Consider the following 16,901-nt stretch of genomic DNA (forward strand, 5'->3'; position numbering starts at 1 on the left):
CGGCAGCACGAGCCCTTCCCGCCGCCGCCACCCTCCGCGCGCGGCCGCTCTCAACGGTCCGCGTCTCCGCTTCGCCCCGCCCCCTCCCCGCCCCGGGGCCGGCTCCCCGCCGCGCTTCCCTGCTCCGCCCCCCCGGGGCACGGCGCCCGGATGTGGGGCCCTTCCGGGGGCGAGGCCCGCCCGCTGCCGCTACCGCCGCCGCCGCCGCCGCTGCCCCGCCCCGCCGGGTGCCTCGCCGCCGCGGCTGCTCCATGGAGGCCGACGGCGAAGCCGAGGCTCGGCTCCTCTTGCAGGAGGCTCGGGAGAGCATCGAGGCGGCGCGGAGCTACCGGCGGGAGCTGGAGCAGCGGCTGCGGGGGCTGCACCAGGCGCGGAAGCAGGTGGGGGAAGCGGGACGGGGTTGCTCGGGCTGTGAGGGGTGGCGGCGGTGCCCGGTCTTGCTCTTCTCGCCCGGAGCCGTGTTTTTGTGTGGAAACCCCCTCAGCAGGGTGCGGGCGGCAGCCTGTTAGAGCTTGGCTGGGGGAGGTGAGCGGAAGGGGGGGGGGGAATCCCGCAGGACCGGGGGTGGGCGAGGGCTGCGGTGACCCCGGTGGTCCCGCACACGCTGCGGGGAGAGGTGCGCCTTGCCTTGGAGGACTTGGGAACGGGTGGAGGTAAGAAGTACCGGGAAGGGAAGGGAGTGCGAGCTGGAGTCTGTTACGGAGCGGAGCCTGGTTTTCTGGGACGATAGGGAGGCAAAAATAAAAGATGTCTAAAGGAACTACGTTTTCAAAAGCGGTTGGGATGCTAAGTCTTATTTTATAGGGAGCGTTACGCTTGTTTTCTGCCCCTCGCATCTAAAAGATAGCTGCCTAGGCGAGTTATGCTCCGGTTTGGTTGCGCTCCTCAAGTCTGCTGTCCCCATGCATCAAACTCGGTGGGTCACGTACTCTGTGGGTCGCGTCTAAGTGTTGCCAACATTCCAGGTTAGCTGGTTTTTCTGCAGCTGTGCACTGGCGCCAGAGGAGAGTTTTCACTGGGACTAGTAACCCACCCACTCCACGCTGAAGATGCGTGATAAGATAGGCAGCTGCGGGCAGGGAGATTGCGGAGAGCCAGGAAAGGACTGGTTTCTCTAAGACATCCTCTAAATGTTTTAGTTTTTGCAGACTAGAGCCAATGCCTTATGATCTTTGATTCAACTCTGCAAGGCGTAAATAAAAAAAGAAAACAAAACAAAAATCAGAAAATGTTTCTGTGGTGACCTGATAATGTTCCTGCAGCAGATTCCATTAGCATAGAAATCTGCTATAAATCTGCTAGGTTAGTGTCCTGCTACTGAGTGAATGTGGGCGATCACTATACATTAAATTAGTCATCTTCAAAACCACAAGCTACTTAAGCAAATGAGTTGTTCGTGGCCGTCTTTAATCCAAACCTTGTCGTCTCAGAGTGTTGCCTGATAACTCAAAATGCATTGAAAGGGAGCCAGTTTGCCTTTCTGCAGTGACTGTCAGTGCTTAGTTAGCTTACCTTTCTTTCCTTGTCCTCCCTGGGGGAACTTCTTGGCTTGTGTGCATGTTTCTGTTTTCTCTCTTCCCATCTTCAGGACCACGTGTTGTTTTGTCCACAAAGAATCAGCCACACAACACATGTCCAAGAACTCCTTGTGTCCAGAAGTGCTGAATGTCTTGGATTAGGGCTTCAGATAGCAGAAGCTTTATTATTTGGGGACTGTTGGGCCAATGTGATAGGAGAAGCGCTTTAGAACACTTTCATTGCATCCTTTTCTTTTGGACCAATGGGACACGATTTTCAACAGTCTTCGTGCAGCTCTGTGTGTTCAGGGACTTGCATTTCCTCTTCTGTGTAGCTAGTAGTATCTGTAATTCTGAGGCTGACTTGTTGAATTTGTATCTGCATGTAGTGGAGGTAATGGGCTTAGAGAAGTGACTGTTCTGTCTTCCCCTGCCCCACCCCTTCATGAAGCTAAATACTTCCTTTTTTTTCTCAAGCGTTAAAATAACAGGAGAAGGGAAACCGAGCTGTGTGGCAGCTGCAGACGTTCATGAATATTACTTGAAGAGGAAATTTATTTTACCTAACCAGAGAACTTCCTGTGTTGGTTGTCTATACTTCTAAAGATCTAGAAATTACGTGTAAGGCCGTGTGCATGTTGCAGCATTTCCTTGTGCATGTGACTTAGAGAAGTTTTTCATAGGGAGATGTTTACTTCTGACTTTTGCATCTTTAGCTCAGGGGTGTTCAAATGTGTTTTCTTCCCTAAAAGTCAGATTCAGCAAGTTTGCAAACATTTTAATAAGCACTTGTAGAACCTTCTGTGGTCTAGTTCTTCCAGAATCAAAACAGACTTGCTGTTCACCCTGCCCTGTAACCCTGGAGCACAGACAAATCAAAGGTGGCTATTTAAAAAAAAAATTGAAAAGAAAGCAGCTCTACAAGGACTTTAAAAATCCAGTGACGTCATAGGGCCTGGAACAGTGCTCCTAGATAGTCTTCTAAAAGCCTAATATCTTTTTCTTTCCCATGAGGATTACCTGTATATGCTAGCAGAGTGGTTTTTTAACAGGATCACAGCAGTTTTGAGGGGTGGTGGGGAGAAGACCTACAGAGCATTTGGATTTTTTGACAAGAAAAATTCCTTGATTGAAGTACACCTAAGCCAATCTGTATTTTGCTTAGTTAATATACTCTTCCTCTTGTCCAGACTAGTTTCTTTGCCTCCTTCCCTGCTGTACGTGTGCTAAAAATGACTACACTAGTTTGTGAACTGCCAGTGGTCCTTCTTTCAAAGTTGATTTCATGCACCGCTTTTCTCCAGCAGATGCAGATGAGGTGGTTCGGAAAAATAAAAGATGTGCATGGCCTTTGCCTTTATCGTGAATCCTTCTCTCTGTTACCTGAATTTAGATCAGAGAAAGTGCAACATTGACCAGAGATGTACTTGAGCAGCATTTTAATGATTTGAAAGGGACCCTAAAGAAGCTGTTGGATGAGCGACTGATGTCACTGCTGCAGGAAGTGGATGCTATAGAACAAGACAGTATCAAACCCTTGGATGAATGCCAGAAGCTAATAGAGCATGGAGTCAGTACAGCTGATGATCTGCTCCGGGAAGGTAAGGCAGGACCTGATACTAATTCTTGGCTCTACCTTCCAGTGTGTCTTCTCTTGAAGACTGTTATGATCAGCATATTTGGCTCACTTTGGACTTCTCTCAAACCAAATGTTAAGAAAAGGTTAAAGTTGGGTAGATGTAGTGAAGAGCTGATCAATATTATCTCCTACAAATCCATATTTAAATATTTCACTCCAATCCCAGGGTGTGCGTATGTCAGTGTAGCCTCTCCACAAGGGCAGGAAGTACCTACTCAGGAAACGTCTCACTGCAGAGGTGTCCTGCATCTCTCCATGCTTGAAAGAGGATTATGTCAGGCTACTTTGAAATAAAACACATCTTGGGTACCATAATAACAAAATATCTCTGTTGGCTGAAGGAAGTTATTTGTGTCTCAGTGGAATAGCAGCTGAAGTAAACAGATTATTTTTCCTGCTAAGTGTGATTATGTTGACTGTTGATGGGGGACAGTGGAAGAATGAAATGGCCACTGCATGAGAAAAATTTCTCCAAAAAGTCTGAGGATGAGGCAGACAAAAACGGACTTGTGGAGTATTACTCTAAGGGCCAGTTTGTACCCTACTGATGCTAAGTACCTAGCCAGAAAGGAACGTCACTCTTGTCTGATTTCCCCACACTGGAGAACCTACTGGGAGCATGTCTGAGCCATGAGTATGTTGGCAGTTTCCTTGCATTGTTCTCGTGTCGCAACTTTAACTTTCTTTCAACATGATCTCAGTTTTGTGAACTAAAGTGCATCGAGCAGTCTCCCATGAGTAGGAAATCTACCAGCTTCCACTCAGACGTGAGCTTTGCACTTAAAGAGCATGCTGGCTTGATAGCTCTCTGCCTCCTGCTCACAGGAGTAGTGACAATATTTAAGAATTAATTTGTTGTGGGGTGTTTGTTTTTTGTTTGTTTGTTTGTTTTTTGAGCACCACAGCCTCTGGGACAGCTGGTAGTCGCCTTAGTTTTACTTTGTCTCAAGTTACTGAATCACAGGGTGGTGGCAAAGATTGCCTGTGTTTACATGAGTTTCTATCAGATCTCATGAGAACCTGACTAGCCATGCACCTCCTATTCTGCAGGTCACCATTCCCTCTGTAGCAGTACAAGCATTGCTAAGTCGCATTGTCAAAATGAGCAGCTGTTGCATCTGAGTCAGAAAGGAGTTAAGCTCCATGGTTCTTAAATCTCCTGCTGCCAATTATGACGTATGCTTTTCTTTAGAGATTTGTAATGTTTGTAATCCTCCATTTGGAAAAGGACTGAGCTTGCTTATGTTGTAAATTACCATAAAGTCATCAGATAGGAGAATGGAGCGTACGTCTGTATAAGCTGAAGTGTGGGATGCTACTTTATATGGAAAGCTTATGAAAAGATTTCTGTTTATCTCCACACTTTAATGCATGGATTATTTCCTTCATTAGGACAATAGTTACCATTTAGATTGTAGCAAACAGCACAATGGTTGAAATTATTTTTTGCTTTTAAGCTCCTGCTTTTTTGTTTTCTGCTCAGTGAAGGTGCTTTGGTTTTTTCTTCCTTTAAAGCAGGTGGAGGAAGGGATTAATAATCCTAATTTCTGGCATCTGACCCCAGTTCTGCTACTGTTTGAGACCTGAGGCAAATTATTACATCTGTTATGGGTGTGTCTACAGGAAGCTTTGAGAGCTTCAAAAGTTGCTAGATAGGCTTTATATTGTTAACTATAATTGTATTTTCTAGCTAAGTGTCTAGCAAAAGTGCTGAGAATGCTTCATGTTTAATTGGATGTTCATGTCAGAACTAGTTATTCTTTGAAGCAAAGAATGTCTTTCTTGGACGTTTTCTCATTAGGAATATTTTTACCATTTGATTCCAGGAGAGAGTGCAGTCCATGGAGATGTGGGACAACAGAATGAGAAACTTTGCAGCTTTACAAAAAAAGCTTTACATATTCAGCTAGATAGGTAAGATACTGACACACTGAGGTGATCTGAGGCAGCAGCACATGTGCTCTTCTTGTATAGGGGATCTTTTCTCCTCTGAAACAAAAGCCTTCCACTCCACTGCATTAAAAGATTCATTTGAGGTGTTACTGTCACTTGTTTCATAGCCTTTCTTTGGGGCTAGCAGTCACAGGATGGAGTAGTTTTCAACCTCCATATGGTCTGTAGAAATATAGGCTGTTTATTTATGAACGATGAAACCCACTCCTTGTGGAACAGCCTGTATTTCAGAGTATTTACTGAGAAACAGACAGTCTGGTTAGGGCTGAAACACAATGTTTTCTGAGTCTTTTAAGTTTGAAATGCACATGCCAATTTCTGCAGCTGTTCTCTCTTTGCATATCTGCACAGATTCATGTGTATGGACAAAATATGAATTTGTAGAAGCTGGCCCCTTTCATTACAGCAAACTTTCCTTTCTCAGCTTACCAGAAGTGCCCTCCTTGGTTGACGTGCCTTGTTTATCTGCCCAGTTGGATGACTGCCTTCTTACTATATTGAAAAATCAAATATTCAGACATGGAACTGTGGCATCTCGACCACCTGTACAGCTAGAGGAATTTGTTGAGAAGCCTGGAGGTATTTTAGTCCGATGGTGTAAGGTAGGTAAAATATCCTGGGTGAAGATCAGTCAGATTTCAGTTTTGTTGAAAGAAACTGAAAAAGCCACTTTCATTCTGGATTCTCTACTGCCTTCAAAGGAATAGTCCACTCCAGTGTGCAGTTAGAAACTTTAGAAGAGATTTTTATGGTAATGGCCTAATTTAAAGGCAAGGTAATCTAGTGATGTTGTGGTTGGCGCTAGGGTTTGTGTCTGCCTGGCAGTGACACTTGTGTGTTAGACTCTTGCTGTTGGACTCTACCTGCTCCCATCTGCAGGTAGAAAGGGCTGACATGCTGATGCACCTCTGCCTCACAGTCGCCTTCCCTGTGTGTGGGAAAGTTGGGAGGGGCAGCTGAAAACACCGCTACCCCTGCTTCCCATGCTTAAGCAAGTGCCAGGTGCCGGGCAAGCAGAAAACAACTTCAAATACTCTTCCCTCTAAACAAATTACTAGAGTGTAATCTGTCTGTGATACTGTTGTACAAACAAGGCCAAGAAATCCTGGTGTGCATGTTTCTGACAGAGGTGATTTGCACGTAGCCAATTGTGCTGTGGAAGTGAGTGGTTTGTTTGTGTGGCCCTAACAGCCAACCACTCTCAGATGGAACTTCGTTGCTGGGCTGATGCTTTTGTTCCCTTTGAAGATGCTTTAGCAGACCCAGGATGAGGCTGAATCTGTTTGGTTATGCTTTTACACCTAAACATGTTTGTGTTCTTAGGGAGATGCATTGGATAGAAAGAAAAAATATTTTAATATTGGCATTAGCTAGTCAAGTAGCCTTTTTCTTCAATACACAAAGACTATTTTTTAGTAAATCACTGCTGTGATCTGGTGAGGTTTAGTTGTTGTTGGACAGCTCTACTACGCTCCTTGGCAGTGTTAAACAAACTTGTTTTTCTAGCAACAGCCAGCCATTGGTCAGCCACCCTTACCTTGTCAAGGATGTGGACGCAGGTTACAAAACCATAGGCACTACTGTCACATGTGGTCTTATTTTCTATGCTATAGAGGAGGTCCCTGAATTTGGTCATGCTTGGGGCATAGTGGAACTTTTGTGGGGAAAAAAAAATTAAAAATCTCTTTCGACTTAGAGATTATCAAAGAGTTGGAAATCATTCCCTGGAACAGTTTATGAAGAATAATAGTGAGTTTCCACTGCTGTTAAAAACTGGCACTGAATTTCTTTGGCAAATTTGTCTTCAGCTTTTGGCTGAAGGATCTTGTTATATCTCTGCTAGATTGAAAAGCTGCCTGTTAAATGCTTCTTCTCCTATAGATACTTTTAAACTGTAATCAAATCATTCTTATACTTTTTTGTATTAGTTGGTTCAGACACTGATTTTATTTTCTATAAGGCATGCTTTCTGCTCTTTAATACCTTGCGACTCAGAATTGCCTTTGATGACAGCCTGCAGCACTATCCTAATGTGTGCCACTTCAGGGGCAAAAGAAAAAAAAGAGGGGGTCCTTTATTAATGCAATAAATGTTTCTCTAGGTGGATGATGACTTCATACCACAAGATTACCGACTGCAATATCGTAAGAGTACTGCCAGTCACTTTGAAGATGTATATGTCGGCTCGGAGACAGAGTTCATAGTGCTGCATATTGATCCTAATGTTGATTACCAGTTCAGAGTCTGTGCACGCGGAGATGGACGGCAAGAGTGGAGTCCATGGAGTGTTCCTCAGATTGGCCGTACCACGCTAGTTCCCCATGGTACTGTTTTGCTGCTGTTCATCTTTATCTTAAGCCTGTGTCATCAGCACAGCACTCCTGAAGGTCTATAGCTGAATGACTTATGGAGCTGCTTTTTGTATGATGGTGGGGCGTCCTTAGCTATGATGTATGTGTGTAATGTATGATGAACTATCCTTTCATCCTACAATTTATTCTTTGCTTCCTAGTGTGAGGGACAGTTAGTGAGCCTTTCCAGCAGGTAGCTCACTGCTTTGCCTTGGAAAGCATCAATGAGCTAGAACTGAAGCATTTTTTTTCCTTCTCCTTCACTCCTACCTGAGCATTTTTTTATGACCTGCAGTCTCGTAACAAGCTCTTATCTTGGAGAGAGTAAAACCTAAGTTTTCTCTTCACTTGCAAATTTTTAAGGGCAGTGGGTAATGAAGGTTTTCCTTTGCCTACAATATGACTTTGCAGGGATTGCAGCAAAGAGTGAAATTCTGGTGAATTCTGTGAGCTGGGAAATATTTTTTGTAATTGCAAATTATTTGAAAAAGAAATCTCCATCAGAAGGTGGCAAAACTAGCCTCTGTTCTTAATATAGCTTAAGCTTCATATGAGGTAAACTGAGCAGACATTGCAACTGATTTGGTTTTGCACAGACAGTAGGTGGTCAAGTTGAGGTTCACACTTTTCATGCTTTTTTCTTTTTTTTTTTCCTTTTATTTTAAGAGTGGACAGCTGGTTTGGAGGGTTACAGCTTGAGCAGTCGAAGAAACATAGCACTTCGAAATGATTCTCAGTCATGCGGTGTGCTCTACTCCAAAGCTCCTACTTATTTCTGTGGGCAAACATTAACATTCAGGCAAGTACTTTCTGGGTAGCTGTTGTCTGGTGCATCTCCTGTGAGCCAAGCTTTCTTCTCTAGTCCGTTACATCTCAATTGTATGTAAATCTGAGTCATGGTGCATATTTGAGTTTTACATCAGCTCAGCCCCAGTCAAGGTAGTGTGTCTGGGTAAAGTCTGAATGTCCTTCTCTTTACTTCTACTTCCTGGCTCTTTAGGAAAACACCTGATGTTTTTGTAGGACCTGCACCTATCTAAAAGAGACGAGCGAACTCCTGAAGGATGATAGATACAGCTCGTGCTGAGCAAATCTGTGGAATGTTGAACTTCCTCCAGTTTTTTAGCAGCTGTTACTGGCTGGTCAGAAGTCAGTGGAGGCTTGCCATTGATTCTTTTTAACCTTGGGTCAGTGGGTGCTTTTCTTCCCAGAGTATCCACAAGCTTTGCAGGATTTGGTCATGAAAACATTATATATGCTGTTGGGACAGGTAGGGATGACAGTCTGGCATTGATGTCTTAAACATCTGAGATAACTAGTGCTGATCAGACTACTGCTTGAAACTGGCATTAGAAAATACTGAGTGGAGAAGGGATCTTGTGGAATTCAAGCTTTCCATTTGACACAGAATGTGATTAAAAACCTTGGCAGCTTTGCTGCCTGTAGTCCTATCCCTGAGATGATGATGTTTAACAGGGTATGAGGAATGTCCTTGTGTATATGTCAGTTGTAATTACAGACCTCAGAGACTCTGAAGCTTTATTCCATCTTTCCCTGGTTAAATAAAACTACTTGCTGTACAGTAGGCAACCCCCCAAAGGCAGTTTAAGGGGGTCGTTCATTATATTTTTATAACTTACTCCATGGTGTTTCATTTCTCCCTTCCTGATAACTAATCTTAACTTTAGATGGTTGTAGTATGAGGATGTATTTGGTTGCCCTGTCTAAGATGGAATAAAAAGATCTAAAGCTTTCATTTGAAATCTGTTGCTAGATTTAACATCTCTTGGCTCAGAAATGCCTGTGAAATTAAAGGCAGAACTTTGAGGTTTCCCTTGGTTCTCTTTCAGACCAATGCCTTTTATCTTGTTTTATTGGTAGCATATGAAAATCTTTTGCTTTACATTTTGGTAATGTGGACTCCTCTCCGAGAGGAGATTGTTTCAGGATAGCAGAGCACTAATAAGCACATGTCCACAAGAACTATAATGACACAAATCTTAAGATTGAAGACAACCTCAAAAATCGGTTGTGTTCCTCTTGGAAGGTCCAAGAGTAGCTTCCTGTTTGAAAGTGTGTGAGATTTTCCTGAGCAGGGAGATGTAGTACTTGGCGCTTGGCTTTCTTCATCTGTTGAAACAAAAGTGTATTCACAAGGGGATAAGTGGCTTGCAGAACAAACCAAATAAGCAAGGTTCATGTTACAGGTATTTATGAAGCAGCGTTGTATTCTTTTTGTGTGTTCAGGCCACAGGCATACCTCATCAGTGGAAAGTGAAGCTGCAATAAACGCAATGCTTTTTATCTGCTTTTTAAAGATAGACTGCTTCCGTTATCCTCTGAGGCGAAGCATTTGGACAAGTTGTAGGAAAACATCATTGCTTTAAGCCAAGACTCATCCTGTTCCTTTGCAGCCTTCAGGGAGCTGCCCTTAGGAAAAGGAACATTTCTCCACTGACCTGCTCTGCAGCTGTCCTTCTTTAAAGCTTTTGCTTGCAGTGGGGAGCCACACAGTCAGTCTGGCCAATCTGGCGATTTGGGATCATCCAGCAGGTGCCGTATGAAGATCATGCTGACTTTGTCAGGAACCCACAATTCTACTGACAGCTAATATAAAGGAAGCACATGTGATCACCTGCAGATTCACTTGTCTGTGGTCTGAGGCAAATGGAAACTGGTGGTGGTTGAACTGTGTGTGCTACAGTGATAGAGGCAAGGTTGTGCTCTGCAGCGTTGGAAGTGGTGAGAAGGGATTTGAAAAGTGTCCCACTGAGCATTGTTCCTACCATGTATTCTGTAGGCTTTTTAAAATTTTAAGTCCCAGGGATCACAGAGGCTGGAGAATAACTTTGCTAACGTGATAGGAAAAATCAGCCTAGTAAAGCGAAGCTTAGGAGATTGTGCAGTGATGCTCTGTACTGTACAGGGGCTCTTTGTCTTGGGCTGGTTATCAGTTGCTGGAAAATCAAAACCTAGTAAGGAAAGGAATGGTGATCTATACCAGATCCTGGCCCTCTTCCCTATGTGTGTGAGAGGAGGAAAGCTACTGCAGAATTACAGGTTGGCTGTTTTCTTAGGCACTCGGATTGTGCTTCCTCTTTACGGTGTAAGGAAGGTTTGGCTCTTTCCTACTTTGCGTTAGCATGCAGCCCAGTCTGCTCTCTCGGAGTGAGGGCAGCGGTGTGGGGATGGTAGCCCTGATGCTGGAAAACCTGGGTGTGATGAATACAGAAGTGCATGATGAAAAACATGGCCTGAGCCTGAATTCAGTGAGAGAGCTGAATCTAAAACGTTCAGCTGGTCCTAGACTGTCTCCTGTGTAAACGCTCCCCCCCTCTGGGTGTACTCTTGCTCCTCAGTATTTGCTGTCATCTTATTTCTTTGATGCATCTTTCTTCCTACTGCTGCTGGTCCAGGTTACCTTAGTGCTTTGCAAAAGGGGTCTATAATATATGAGTAAGTGTGGATTACAGATTGACATGATAAAATTTCTACTTTTTAGTGGGTTTATAATTATGCATTTTTGGTCATTCTTGTGCCTGTAAAAATGCTTATTTCCAACTCAAGAAAGGCTCCCTTAACTAGGGATGGCATGAATTAATGTTACCTAAGCACAAAGGCTTTACCTCTCAAGTTTACTGATAAATAGCTGTTTATAAAACCTCACCAGTAACTCAGGCAGAGTTTAAAATCTAAAGTGGAGTAGTGAAATGAATTTGAAATCTCCTTTAAAGTTGTTTTGGGAAAACATTGCGGATCATTTCCAAATTAAAAGCTTCTTGGATATTTAAATTTTTTTCTTTGCTTTACAGTACAAGGGTTTTGCTATCTTAGTGATGTTCCCAGGGGACTAAAAAACCTAATGGAGTGCAAAAGTAAAACATGGTTCCAATTTTATCTTCCCTGTTTGTCTTGAAAGAGTTAACCCATTGTGTGCCAGTCCACTGCCCAGTTTATTCCAGTTCTTAAAAGCTTCTGCTGAAGTTTTTCTGTTGTTTGGCAACAACCATGTATCAGTGCTGCTCTTTCTCTCAAGCTGTAATGAAAATAAATGCTGTTTTACTTTTCTAGAAAAGTTTCCCAAGTCACTCAGGCTCTCTCTAAAGTATGATTTAGCACCTTTGAGAGATGGCAGTACGAGAGAAAGGACTCAAATACAGAAGAGCCCTTCAGTGTATAAGCTGTGCAGGCCTTGCACAGGGCCCAAAGGGAACTGTGTCCCAGGTCATTTGCACAACTTGTTTGCTTTTTCTTTGGAGATTCTTTCTCAGGACCAAAATCCTAAACGCAGCTGAACAGAAGCCAGACTTGTAAATGGTCTTCTGGGCATTGTTTTTAATACACATTTGCACAAAGCTGATTTATGAAAAAAACCCAAAAGAACCCCCACACACCCTCAAACCCAACAACCCTTCACCACCAAAACACATCAACCTTCCGCCCCCACCCCTTTACAGCAGAACATAGCAGGGTTCAAAAACCCTGTTTTAGTCATGCTTATTAAATACTTGCTGAAACTACAGCCATCTGGCCATAATACAAGATATTGACCAGTAATCTGGTATAGATGATTGTAGTTTTGCACATATTGGTTGTTTCAGACAACTGGAAAGAATTTCAAAAGACTCTAAGCTGGGACAGTGGAGAAGTTTATTAAATAGCAGTGAAAGCTTGCAGGAAGCAGATTCATGTTTTGTACAGATTAATAGAGAAAGCATTGCTCAGTGGAGCTGTTGGGAAAGCTGGTAGGACTTCTGGTCATTCAACAGGGATCTCCCCAAAAGGTTGGATGAATTTGTTGAAAGCCCTGGAGCACAGTACAGAGGTCTGGTATGACAGGGTATTACTGTCTGGATTTCATTGTATGTTTTGATTTAAAGCTTCAGGGTTTGACTTAACTTTTTGCCTGGTAGAATTGAAACTGTGGGACAGCCAGACAGACGAGACAGCCTTGGGGTGTGTGTGGAGCAGCAGAACGGCTATGATTCTTTGCAGCGGGATAAAGCTGTGTGCATTAGCACAAATGGTGAGTCTGAATCATGTAATTGAAGAGTGTGAATTTTTTTTGTTTTCCTTTCTCAAAACCCACAGCCCTTAGTTCTTTATATCCCTGGATCACATATGAGCAACTTCATCCATGTTTTATGTACATACTGCTTGTGCAGTTAAAATCTTTGGTGAGAGCATGGGTCTCCTTTTCCTGCTTGCAGTTAGTGCAGCCTGTTTGATGTGACAAAAAGGAATGTGGCAGGGTTGCTTTCCATTTCTATTTGCCTGCAAAAAAATAGGGAGACACAGTGTTGCATGTTAGTACGTACAGGAACTGAGAAATGATATTTGATATCTTGACTGTTTCAGGGGCAGTATTTGTAAATGGAAAAGAGATGACAAACCAACTGCCTGCTGTTACTTCTGGATCAACTGTGACGTTTGACATGGAAGTTGTGCAGTTAGGGCCTTCCAGCAACGAGGGAGGGAACTTCAAGCTTCGAGTAACCATTAGCTCTAACAACAGAGAAGTGGTCTTTGACTGGGTACTTGATCAATGCTGTGTCTCTTTATATTTTGGATGTTCGTTTTCATACCCAGGCTGGAAAGTTTTGGTGTTTTAGCAGTGAGTGAAGGGATTTTTGTTCTTGCTATAAAGTGTAATGTTAAAACCTGGGTTTCCAGCTGTTTGACATCAACAATCTGTTAACAAAAACCTGTCTTTATACTACTTGAACTCCACTATATTGTAGTTCCTGCTGGATTCATTTAAAAAAAAAATTGTGAAACATTGGATTTGTTACTCTGGAAAAAGTTAGAAACAGGCATTTGCGTAGGCAAATTAATTTAAGCAGTCCATAAGCCCTTTCCCTTTTTTCCTCCAGACTTGATTTTTGTCAGTATTTCATTGTACTCTAGTCTCAGGGTACGTGTATTGTGTAGAATTAACTTTGCTTAATGCTGCTGCTCTGTGAAATAAGCCTGTAAACATTTAGGGGGGTGGTAATGGACCAAAGTTTTATTTATACCACTCGAAAAGAACAAAGTATTTAGAGCAGTGATACCCTGCTATGCTTCCTTGTACACAATGCTGCCTTAATAGTATGAATGGATAGTGGGTTCTGCATGCAACAGCCATTTCTTCCATGCACGGTACTGTTCATTCCTCCAGAGCAAGGATGTCTGAGCCATAACGTCTGTTTAAATATGTAGCCAGTCTGTTAATGTCTCACTTAAGTGCCTTATTTTGAGATATTTCTTGAACTGTTTTCTGTGTTGTCACTTGGAATATATTTTTCTAGAGTAGTTGCATGGTGATGCTTACATCAACTTAATGCAGATGCTTGCCTCAAACTAGACCAATACCTAGAGTAGGACAGTTATCCTTATCTGCTCTGTCTTCCCTAGTTATATTTACCGTGTAGCCTATGTCAGAGCAAGTCTTAGCGATTTAGTACTTAGGCATGACATGCAGATTGGCAGCCATGATTCCTCACAGAGCCCTTCTAAGACTTAGAGACAACCTTCTTTCTATTGTCCAACAACAGAGACAAGGGAGGTGCTGTTCTGATGTGCAGGATTCCTGGAAATCCCAATAGCTACCTGGGAACACCTTGCATTCATGTGCAATAGCACAGGATTATGGTCTGAGGACTGGGGACAGACTAGGCTGCCCAAGCAAGCTGGGACTGCGGCTGGAGATCCACCATGGGAGGTAACGGAGATGGGCTTCAGGCAGACCCTGCTGGCAGAGATTTAACCTGTGGCAGTCAAAATGTAGCAGATGTTGGTAATTTAACTGTTTCCTCCATGTAATAGAATGGGAAAAGAAAATATGAATTAATTGACTTTGAATGCAGAAGTTACGTAAAGTTACCACTATTTTCCCTAAGGAGCAACTAAGATTTATAATGAGCTTATCAAAGAGAACCTATTCCTGGTCAAAAGATTGCAATACTACTGGACTTAAATATTTTGAAGTAATGCTCATTGAGGGCCTTCTTACCTCAAATTCAATTAAATATATTTTAGCATGTTAAATAGCAGTATTTTTATAAAGCCTAGACAATCATTCTGCCCTTTTTCCTGCAGTGTCAACATGCTACATTAGCCCTCTATGCTAGCATTAAAAGCTTAATTCACATTGGATTATTATCCCCCATACTTACATTATCAGTACAAAAAGATTAATTGTCTATGCCTGCATTTTTTTCCCCAGGCATCTGTAGTAGGGGTATGAGAATTTCAGAAAAGGCAAATGGCTGTTGGTATTTACAACATTTACAAGAAAAAAAAATTGAGTAGATTCAGATGGATGCAAAGAATTTGCACATAGAGTTAGGTTGGAATTTACTGTAAGACCTGAAGTGAGGAAGACTGGACACCTGCTGGTAAGATTATCCACTGTTAGCAACAAAAAGCCTGCAGTATTCTCAGTTTTTCAAGCTTAACTATTTCACTGTTAGGGAGTAAGAAAATACTAGTTTATCCTGTACTTTCATTGTTCCCTTGAATTATCCTGTGTTCAATACTTCTAAAATACAGTTCTTTTCCTGTAGCCAAGAAGGTTTAGTAGATGATCAAACAGTATCAGTCCTGTTTAGAGAGGGTCAGGCTGGCACTCTAGCTAGCAGCCAGCTTAAATCTTGCTCCATTTAGTAGTGCTGGTAATGTCACATACTTCAGGTACTACTTGTAACTTAGTATTTTTACCATATGGAAACTAAAATTGTGAGTATCTACACTTCTGAGGTACCAACAGCTCAGGTACCTTTTCATCTGCTTTTGGAGGGGCTAGTCAGACTATTGATTCTGCAGGATATTTACTTGCATGTTAGAAAATGAAGCTTAAGCCTTGAATTCAGGTACTTCTAGAGATGGTAATGCCTTGTCAGTTTGTTCAGAATACACATACAAAGCAGCTTAAGATGACTGTGAAGGGCCACTGGAGGCCCCTACTGTGCCCCTTGAGAGCTGAGGATGGCAAGAAAAGAAACAGTTTTTCTGACTTTAGTCTTTAGCTGTATGTTGAACAAGGGCAGCTTGCCAATCATGGGTTGGGTATGGTTGGGTTTTTTTGTCATTTTTTTAAACTTAGCATAAGCCTAGCTGTCCAAATTGCAAATTAGGTACTGTTCAACCACCTCTTGGAGCTGCACCTTTGAGACCTGGGAGGGGTGAAGAGTCTCAGGGCAAGAGACACGAGTTAAGAAAGCATGCAAAGAAGCAGAAGAGGCTTGAATTAAAAAGGTTGAAATTCTGTTCTTCCACAGCAGAGTTCAGCTAGATAGAAAACTTGACACTTCCTTTACAATTTTTCACCTCTAGCTCTTGGAGCCTTGCAAGCAACAGAGTGTTAACTGCTTATGAAATCCAATCCTGAAAGTTGTTTTCTTAAGCTAGTACATTCACTTACCTCAACTAAGACTTATGTGTCAAGTGGAATTTGAATTTTTTTTAAATAAAGTTTTATCCCTCAACCATGTATGGTCTAGTAAATTATTTATTGGGGCATAAAGCTGGAGCATCACTGCATTCTAATAAGAAAATGTATTCTATAGTGCTGCAGCAGTCTTTAAGAGCTTCTCCCCCTTGTTTTTTTCCCCATCTTTTGTCCCTCAGAAGTCCTCAACAATTTTTTTTCCAGGTTTCTCACTTGTGCACTTACCTTTATTTCCAGCTGAAGTTTAGATCTTAGCTGAAATCTCTTGCAGAAATAATTTTTCCTCCTTTTTTAAGAATTAGTTACAGCATCTGTAAACTACTTTCCTCAATACTCCACAGCTAATTTTTCTGGTTTATTGTTCCCATGTCCTTACTGCTGCATTAAATGGTGCAACTCTTATACAATAGTAGTTTTTGGCCACCATTACTGAGCAAGAAGCAGAGGTATTTAATCCCCTTCAAATAAAGTCCATGTTGAACTAACACACAGCTTTACTAAAGGAAAAATAACTTGTGAAACCAGAAATCAGGCTGCCGACTTGGTAGCTTTCCCTCATAAATACACCATTCATATGAAGAACTTTCTCCAGGGTAAGATGCCAAGTATTTCTCCTAAAGAGAGCATCTTTGGTCTCAAATCAAGCAACTTAAGAACAGCAGGTATCAGAGTCATGGAAGGCAGACTTACCTACTTCATTCAAAGTTCTTGTTTTCTCAGTTGTGAAACCATGCAGTATCAGATTTATAACCAGGATCTGGTCCAACAGGAACACCTTCATTCAAGCACCGGTCGATGATGGCACCAAACTGTTCTGTGAATTAAGAAATACTTAACTTTGAACAATACTGTCAAAATTGTCCTCACAGAATGGCTCCTGCATTCGCAATAGTAAAGTCAAATTGCTGCTTTGGGGTGGGTTGTATGGTTTGGGGGTTTTGTTTTGGTGATTAGTAAAGGAATCAGAACAGTTCAAATTATTTGCAACTGCTTCATTCCAGGCAGTCCAT

General features: G+C 42.5%; 1 protein-coding gene across 1 annotated transcript; it reads left to right on the plus strand.

Annotated features, from left to right (window-relative positions):
• Positions 1–163: 163 nt before the first annotated feature.
• On the plus strand, positions 164–16,297 carry CRLF3 (cytokine receptor like factor 3). Its single transcript, XM_075044367.1, has 8 exons — positions 164–380; positions 2,911–3,118; positions 4,983–5,070; positions 5,534–5,711; positions 7,211–7,433; positions 8,127–8,259; positions 12,374–12,486; positions 12,819–16,297. Exons 1-8 carry the CDS (start codon positions 252–254, stop codon positions 13,070–13,072), a joined length of 1,326 nt encoding a protein of 441 aa, XP_074900468.1. The 5' UTR covers positions 164–251; the 3' UTR covers positions 13,073–16,297.
• Positions 16,298–16,901: the final 604 nt, after the last annotated feature.

The sequence above is a fragment of the Buteo buteo genome, chromosome 13, assembly GCF_964188355.1.
Source record: "Buteo buteo chromosome 13, bButBut1.hap1.1, whole genome shotgun sequence".
NCBI lineage: Eukaryota > Metazoa > Chordata > Aves > Accipitriformes > Accipitridae > Buteo > Buteo buteo.

Bases quoted from the DNA above. Each gene is read 5' to 3' on its own strand.
- CRLF3 (XM_075044367.1), top strand. From the start codon at position 252: ATGGAGGCCGACGGCGAAGCCGAGGCTCGGCTCCTCTTGCAGGAGGCT. The intron at 381-2,910 runs GTGGGGGAAGCG...ACCTGAATTTAG, and splicing joins TGCACCAGGCGCGGAAGCAG to ATCAGAGAAAGTGCAACATT. The intron at 8,260-12,373 runs GCAAGTACTTTC...TTTGCCTGGTAG, and splicing joins GGGCAAACATTAACATTCAG to AATTGAAACTGTGGGACAGC.